Below are 8985 nucleotides of genomic sequence, written 5' to 3'. Positions count from 1 at the left end.
GGAGGTAAGTGTGTAGCGTTCCCAGTCAGGCAGGTTCTGACCTGGTTTGGGGGGGAATGGGTCACTGGTGAAGGATGTGAAGTGGCTTTCTGAGAGGGTGGTCTTGATGCTGATGTTACCTCCTGAAAAGCCACTTAGATTAGGCCTTTAAGCCTCCTCTGAATGGTGGAATTCAATTTTGTCCATATTGTACGGAGGCTAAGACTTAAGGGTCAGCTGCAAGAAAGTGCAAATTCTTCCAGATTTACAAGCACAAGGTGCAATTTTATTTCATAAAAATACATACAGAATACCAAACACATACTCACCAGCAGCAGATCACTGCTATTTGAAATCACCATTTCTAGCCACCATTGCCTTCACCACTACTTCGTTGCTTCGTTTTGAACTGAATTTATCAAATTATGCAAGACACAGGATAATAGTGACTTTCAGCGATCGTGCAAAATGGTTGACATTGGATCAGCCACCCGTTATGTAGCTCTCCTGGTTTTAATTTCCTTTGACTTGTGTTTAATGGATCGCTGGTCCAATGTCCATTTCACACTGTCCCCTAAGTTACCATTATCCCCATTGATTCTGGTTAAAAAGGGATTGAGTAAAAACAGAAATTAAATTGATAGTCTTCTAAAAATATTTTTCATTTTCCCTGGATCACAATTACATTAAGAGTTAAAAGAAAATGTTGAACATCTCAAAAAATGAAAGGACACTAACAATGACATTGGGTGTTGTAACTTGTTTAAAATTAGACAGAACACAATCCTGACACATTGCAATATTACATGAGAGAAATCATGAAGATGTAAGGCTTCTTACTGAGACTTCAACTGGTTCTTAATTATGTTACGAGTGCACATTTCCTGGAAAGTGTATCCTTTCATTGATCATCTCTTAACAAGTAGACATGTGTTAAAAAATGGTCCAGTATGAAGCTTCTTCCTAATAGTTTAACAATGATTATTTAGGTAACAGTGCAAAGCTTTATTTACTCCACGAATATTAGCATAGTTGGCTACTGGATTTGGAAACTGATCAAAAATTAGAAATGTTATTCAAACAATTAATACTGTGCATCATACTCAATTTCACAATAAAACAGCAAGATACCAGAAACAGTAAAGTGGTTAATCTTTACCAATACTTTAGTAAAACTAGCTTTCAGAATCTCAAATGGTTGACTGATATAAAAGAAATACAGAAAGTGTATCAAAGGATTACAAAGCTCCAAAAGTACAGATTGTTTATGTAGATCATGGAAAAAGTTCAGTATCAATTAAGTCTGGAAAATTGATGGACATTTTTTTATTATAAGTTTGCTGGAAGAGCAATATATTTACTTAATCTTTCAATGACTATTGATTCAGTAAAAAGCCCGTGATTTTGCAGCAAGATTAGGAATAGAAGTAATAAAGAATTTGGTTAAAATGTTCTGTTTAATAGATTTATTTATTCACTGACAAGATGTGACTAGGATGACAATTTATATTGATCAACCAAAGATGAAAAATGGTACAAATAGATGTAGGATTATGTTGTTGGGGGACACTCTCTTAGAAGCACATATCGATTTGTGCCAATAAAAAAGATTAATCATGTGACATTAAAATAATTGTGAATACACACACAAATGCTTCAAATTACAAGTTCATTACAGTTTTAACATTTAAATTAGTTATGACTGAATAAAATCATGAACTGTGGTCAGTTCTTTCAACAGGTCTTTTCCCCAACTTAGGTGCTGACAAAGAATAAATATTTTACAGGTTAATAAACGATTATATTAAATTGAATAAACTGCACTGGGTATCTGTGTCTCTGGAAATGCTGGGTTTGTAACAGAGATCGCTCAACTGAATCAAATTATAAATACTGAAAGCTACAAAGATGTGTAAGTGCCCACAGGCTAACCCCGCAGAAACTTAATGGAAATGCCTGGTGGATTTAATATTTCATTAATAACAATTCTTTACAACACAAACTATTATAAAGCAAATCTTTACAAACAACTACATCAAGCACCAAGCAGGTCGGTTATATTACAAAGGTTCTATCCTTTCCACTACATTTGATCAAAGACACTCTCTAGTTGACACATATTCAGATAAACCGCACTGAGTGCTCGCAGGCATCAGTCAAGCACAGTTCCAGATCACTTGTAAAAATCAAATGAAAACCATTTCAGGATTCCCGACTATAGGGTTTTGGTCAGGGCACCTATAGTCCTCTATGGATCACTGAATCTTTTTTTTCAGAAATGCAATAGGATCCTCTGTCTTGGATATTGACACATATTGATTGACACACTAAAGTCTGACAATTAGAGCAGATACTCGATCTGTTTCTATCATCCTTCTAAGCTAATTGTGGATGTAACTGACCCATGAATCACATTTTCTTTAATAATTCAATTCAGCAACTCGTCAACCATTGAGAAAGAGGAAAGTAGAGTCCATTTTGGATGTTGTGATATATTCAGTCCAAAATATAAAGAGTCCATTTCCTGAGTGCCAGTCTTCCAAGGAACTCATGTTTCAATTTCTTAACTTTCCTCCGTGTACAACCTCCGATGACTTTCAGAAACACAAAACCTGTTCAGCAGTACCAGCAAGTTCAAGAGGTTTATAACAGGTTAACTTTCTCTCTTTTCTTGTGCCTCTTGAGATCCAGAAGGTTGGTTGGTTGAAGCCTGTGTTTCCTTTTCAGCATCCCCTTCTAATAGAAAGAAAAGACAATTTAAAACTTCTTACAGGTGTTGTTGAAAGGAATGATACTTGACTTGCTGAGTGCTTCCAGCATTTTATATTTTTATTTTAGATTTCCAGCATCCCAGTATTTTGCTTTTGCACTGTACTTATATACCTTACTGCGTCCTACAGCCAGTACTACAGTGAATTAATTATCTAAAACAATATCGTTAAGCTCCTCTGCTCTTAGGCAACTAATGGTGTGTGGCAGCAATTAATTAAGCAGAAAGAATTGGGTAGAAAAGTGTATCATAGGAACAGGGGTAATTCATTCAGCTTCTTGAACATGTCTACTGGGCAATTAGAACAAAACTAATCTGTATCAAATTGCCATCTATCCATCTGAGCAGCATATGAGCAGCAGTAGGCCATTCGGCCCTTCAAGACTGCTATGTTATTCAATAAGATCATCTGATCTGGTTGTGGACTCAACTCCACCACCTTGGTTCCAGAGGCGTTAACACCTTTGCCAAACAGAAACCTGTCAAACTCCATTTTGAAATTTTCAATTGACTTAATCTCAAAAGCGGTTTGGAGGTGAGAGCTCCAGATTTCCATAAAAAATCGCTGAAGAAGTGTTTTCTGATACCACTGCTCTAATTTTTTGCTTTTACCAGAGGAAATACCCTTTGTCTATCTGCCTTATCAAATCTTTTAATTTATTTTGAATTAATTTGAACACCTCAATTGTATAACCCTTTAATCTTTCACATTCAAGGAAACACAAGGCTAGTTTATGCACCTGTGCACATAATCTAACCCTTTTGGCCCCAATATAATTCTGCTGCACTTGCACTGTGCACCCCTGTTCCCCGAAGGCTCATATATTCAAACTCAGATGCAGTGTTCAGAACTGAATGATTTATCCTAAATGGTGTCTTACTAGAACCTTATCTAAACATAAAATCACTTCCATCCCTTGTATTTCAGCTTCATTAAGATAAAGGCTGAATTTTCGGCCTGAATTTTCATGTCCCCAAAAGATTGGGAATGAGTGTGAGAATTGGCAAAACTGAGGCCATGCGAGTGGGAATTTGAATTTTCCCTCAAAAAGAGCCCTAAACAAACCTCCTATAGGCAAGAAGATATTAGATTTAATTTGCAATCTGCCTGTGATTACAGGGTTGCTATTGACAGACCTAGGGGAACTTTTGAATTTCATATTCCAAAGTATTTTTGTTGGTCAAGCAGGTTTTGGAAGCCTTTGGAAAACCCACCAGGTAGGAGAGTTCAGGAACTTTGGGGGAAGCCTGCTGAGGTGTTGAGAACATTCAAAGTGTGAAATGTTTTGACAACTTCAAATGCTATTGTCAGATGGTGCCTTATAAGTTAAATGTGTTTTCACTGAAGTGATTGATCATAGAGCTCTGTCTTGTAAAGGTAAGTTGACTGTTATATTAACCAGGATTGTGTAAGTGTTAAGATGCATTAGAGTATTTTTCCCATTGGAAAATCTGCTACTTAAACTTAAAAAAAGCCACTTGCTCCTGGACAGTTTTGAATGATAAAACCTGGCCATCTGCTCTTTCAGCTTCAATAGACTGCATTGTCTGGTTTGCTTTGACAGTTGGGTCCATAATGGGCCTGGCTGAGTTTCAATGGCTGTTGATAGACTCAGCTCAACAGGCGACTGATTATTTTTACAGCTTAATTGACCGTTTTAGGAGGTTATTATAGGATTATCTGCATATGATGTGGCTTTGAATCAATGGTTGTTTTTTCAACATAATGACCACTTGAACAGAACAACTAATTTTCAGTGGGTCTGGGGTTTGATGGCTGCCCACTTATATTGTTCAAGTTTTTTTCCCAATTCTGTTTCATAGACTTCCCATTGCTACTATATGGTTCTTGAGGTTCATAGTGGATACTGGATGACTGACGATCGAGGATACATGTGGGTAATGGGAAATATGAGAGGCCATGGAGGGGCATTGGAAGTGGGAGGTGAGAGGACTGAGGGTGAGGTGGGGTTTGAATAATACAAAGAGCTGGACCAATGCTCCCAGAACCAAGGTGGTCCTTCTAACCAGTCTATTTTGGTACCCACACTCCTCTGACACTACCTTGGGTTTGCCTAGGGAGCCAGCAAATCCTAACCTTGCTCACACACATTTCTAGGTGATAAAAATATGGCAGCTATGTTAGGAGGCGAAAGGTTTGGGTGGCAAAGTGAGGAACTGCCCTGACTTGTGGTTCCTGAACTGGAGATGAAATCCAAACATTTGTCAACATTTTAAATTATATTTTGTGAGGTCTACCAGCTTTTAGTAACTTTTTTTTCATGTGCCACAAATATTTATGCTTCTCCAAAATTCTTACCTTCTCACCATTTAGAAAATACTGATTTATCTTTCCAAGGTCTAACATGAATTAGTTCATACTTCCCAACTGACAAAGTTTTATCCACTCACTCCATCTGACAAAGTTTTATCCACTCACTTAAATCTGCCAATGTCTCTTTGAAACTTTCTGCTCCTATCTAAACTGTGTGCCATGTCATCTATTTTGGTGTTACCTTCAGCACAATATTCTTTCATGCTTGTATTCAAATTCAACCCAGAATAATGATATGAAAGTCTTCTATTGCTTGTATGGGAAGAATATTAAATTAATTTGGGTCGTCTTGAGCCAGCTTCTTATGCACATTTGTTCACATGGTAAAATGGACCTGGGTTCCATAATTCCAGACATAATGATGGTTGATGGGGAACGGGGAAAATTTGCACTGGAGCAGTGGTGAGTCTTTTGATGGAGAGATGGCAGAGCTTTGCTGGAAATCTGGCTTTGCCGTATTTCATATAGTAAATCTCTCATTCAAATGTTAAGTGTTAAAAGGAGAAAAATGTCCCATGTCACCAGCACTTATGGCCTTGAAAAACACCACTTGTACTGCTGGACATTCCTAATATATTTTCCTTTAATTATTTAAGGGGCTATTAAAAATCTTTAAAATGTAGAATCACAGAATTGTTACAGCACACAAGGAGGCCATTTGTCCCAATGTGTTTGTGCTGGCTCTCTGAAGAAGCAGTTTACCTAGTTTCATTCCCTTGTCTTCTCCCTGTAGTCCTTCAAATTCTTTCCTTTCAGATAATCCAACTCCCTCTTGAATGCCTCGATTGGATCTGCCTCCACCACACTCTCAGACGGTGCATTCCAGATCCTAACCACCCTCTGGATAAAAAAGTTTCTCCTCATGTCTTCATTGCTTAAATCTGTGCCTTCTTGTTCTAGATCCCTCTCGACCAATGGGAACAACTCTTCATGATTTTGAATGCTTCCCTCAAATCTACTCTCAAGCTTCTTTTCTCCAAGGAAAACAATCCCACCTTCTCCAATCTTTCTACAAAACTGAAGTTCCTCATCCCTGGAACCATTCTTGTGAATCTTTTCTGCACCCTCTCCAGAATATCTTATGCTTTATTAACTGCTTTCTCAAGCTGTCCTACCACCTTCGATGATTTATGTACACCCTCTGCTCCAGTTCTTCCATTATTTTAAATTGTCTCCCTGCCTCCTCCCTACCAAAATGAATCATTTCACACCTCTTTGCATTGCATTTCACCTGCCACCTATTCCACCAACCTGCATATGTCCTTTAGAAGTTCTGCACTATCCTCCTCACAGTTCACAATGTTTCCAAGTTTTGCATCATCGAAAATTTTGCAATTGTGTCCCGTACACAATGTATTAATATATATCAGGAGGAGCAGGGATCCTAACAGCAATGCCTGGGAAATTCCACTACAAATCTTCATCCAGCCTGGAAAATATCCATTAATCACTATTCTCTGTTTCCTGTCATTCAGACAAGTTTATATCCATGCTGCTACTGTGCCTTTTAATCCAGGAGCTCTAACCTTGCTCGCAAGCCTGTTCTGCAGCATTGTATCAAACACCCTTTGCTGGCTTTCCTTCAATTACCCGCATTTGTCCAAATTACTATTACTTTTGTCCCGAATTATTGTTCTTGAAGCTTCCCAACACCAAAGTTAAACCAACTGGCCTGTAATAACTGGGCTTATCTTTGCACCCTTTTTGAATACAGGTTTAACTTTTACAATGCTCCAGTCCTCTGGCAGTACCCCAAGTCAAAGGAAGATTGAAAATTATGGCCAGTGCCTTCACCATTTCCACTGCCTTCAGTATTCTTGGATGATTCTCATCCAGTCTTGGTACCTCATTAACTTCAATAGTCTATCCTGTACCCCCTCCTTATCAGTTCTAAACCCTCCAAGTGTCTGAATTATCTCCTCTTTCAGCGTGACCTGGGTAACATTTTCTTATCTGGGAAAGGCAGATGCAAAGTATTCATTTAATGCCTCAGCAATGCCTCCAGCTTTCTTGCGTAAATCCCCTTTTTGGTGGCTAATTGGTCCCATTCCTCTTACTTTTAATATTTATATGCCTACAGAAGATTTTGTCATTCCCTTTTATATTAGTTGCCATTTGAATACTCTCTTTTTGCTTCTCTTATTTGCTTTTCCACTTTCCTTCTGAACCTGTTTCTCGGCTGTATTATCCATCTGACATCTATCATGGGTGCACTTTTTCTTTTGTCATCTTCTCTATTGCTTTAATCAACTATGCAACTCTGAATTTGTGTGTCCTACTTTTCTCCTTTATGGGTATATACCTTATCTGTATTAGAAATATCTTTACTTTAAAGGAAACCCATTTTTTGTTACTGTTTTCCCTCTCAACCTTTGATTCTAATTTATCTAGTCCAGATACAATCTAACCCATTTAAGTTGATTTTTCCGCAGGTAATTATTCTCATTCTGGATTGTCCCTTGTCTTTTTCCATAGTCAACTTAAATCTTGTGTTACAATGATCATTGTCCCTGAAATGTTATAGAACCCTACAATGCAGAAGGAGGCCATTTTGGCCCATCGAGTCTGCACAGATTCTCCACCAAAGCATCCCACCCAGGTCCAAACCTTGTAACCCCACATTTTTACTCTCTAATCCCCCTAACTTACACATCTTGGGGCACTAAGAGGCAATTTAGCATGGCCAATCCACCTAGCCTGCGCATCTTTGGAATTAAGGAGGAAATTGGAGCACCCGGAGGAAACCCACGCAGACACGGGGAGAATATGCAAACTCCACACAGTCACCCAAGGCCAGAATTGAACCCGGGTCCCTGGTGTTGCGAAGAAGCAGTGCTAACCACTATGCCACCGTTCTCCTATTGATACTTGTCATGGATACTTCAAAACTTTATCATTTTAACATATTGCTGGTGATGATGATGTTATAATTCTGTGGTGCAGTGTAGTATGTTCTTTAACGCCTGTGACCTTGATAACAAAAATAACCTATATCCTGTGAGTTCATAAGTCTCAGCCTAATACCTTAAACAATGCATCAAAGCTATACCTGATTACAAAAATAATTTTGTGTTACTGGCCTCCTGAGAATATATCTACTTCTATCCATTGTCAATGATACTGAGTAGTGGTCAATAAATAGTCATCAATTACCTAAATGTGGGACTAGTAAACAGCGATAGATCATTTGAACCCCTCGACTGATTTACTTCTAATGACTGTTTGTAATTCAGCACATTATAACATATAAAGGATGTACAGAAAAGAGATGTTCTTTTTCTAATAACTGGATTACAAAGGTCAGAAGACCAATATACTAAGAACATAACCAATTAAAATAACTGATAATATTGATGACCTTCACCTTTTTTGTCAATGTTCAACTCTGATAACTTAAGGCTTAAGTCGCTTGTGTTTACACCTGATGGAGAACCCAGGATGTCGTGTAGCGCATTTCTCCGGCCTGTCCGTCCTGAAGCAATGAAGTCTGCATACGAGGTTTCAACATCAGTCATTGCTGACAAGTTTCCACATAGCAATATCTGAAAGTCAAGTGCAGTAATAAATAATGCATTAGAGCTTATAGAAAGGAACTGCATTAGGCTAACATTCCTGAAGTAGGGCTCCAAAATTATACATAGCATATTCAGGGCAGCCATAATTACAAAGTGTGTGACCCAGAGATTTATTCCAATGGTCTTTAAATATAAGCCTTTCATATTGGCAATGGTGCGCTATTGCGAGGGCCATCTTTTGATTGTGAATACTCATAGTCTTAAATGAATTCCATTTTTTAGTCCTGAGGTAATTAACAGATAGAATCCTATATGACCATTGAAACCTTACAGTGCAGAAGGAGGCAATTCGGCCCATCGGGTCTGCACCAACTCTCCAAAAGAGC

General features: G+C 38.2%; 1 protein-coding gene across 3 annotated transcripts in view; it reads right to left on the bottom strand.

Moving 5' to 3' along the window:
- Positions 1–243: 243 nt before the first annotated feature.
- Positions 244–8985, bottom strand: part of pkia (cAMP-dependent protein kinase inhibitor alpha) — a 124326-nt gene continuing 115584 nt past the window's right edge. For all 3 annotated transcript variants that reach the window (XM_078216360.1, XM_078216358.1, XM_078216359.1), the window contains 2 exons: positions 8449–8626; positions 244–2715 (listed from right to left, as the gene is read on the bottom strand). In XM_078216360.1, the coding sequence (XP_078072486.1) occupies positions 2633–2715; positions 8449–8599 (234 nt within the window). In that variant the 5' untranslated portion in view covers positions 8600–8626 and the 3' untranslated portion in view covers positions 244–2632. The remainder of the gene's footprint in view (positions 2716–8448; positions 8627–8985) is intronic.

Source organism: Mustelus asterias, chromosome 7, assembly GCF_964213995.1.
Source record: "Mustelus asterias chromosome 7, sMusAst1.hap1.1, whole genome shotgun sequence".
Taxonomy (NCBI): Eukaryota; Metazoa; Chordata; class Chondrichthyes; order Carcharhiniformes; family Triakidae; genus Mustelus; species Mustelus asterias.
Note: the sequence above shows the minus strand (reverse complement) of the source record. Positions and strands in the feature narration are given on the sequence as shown.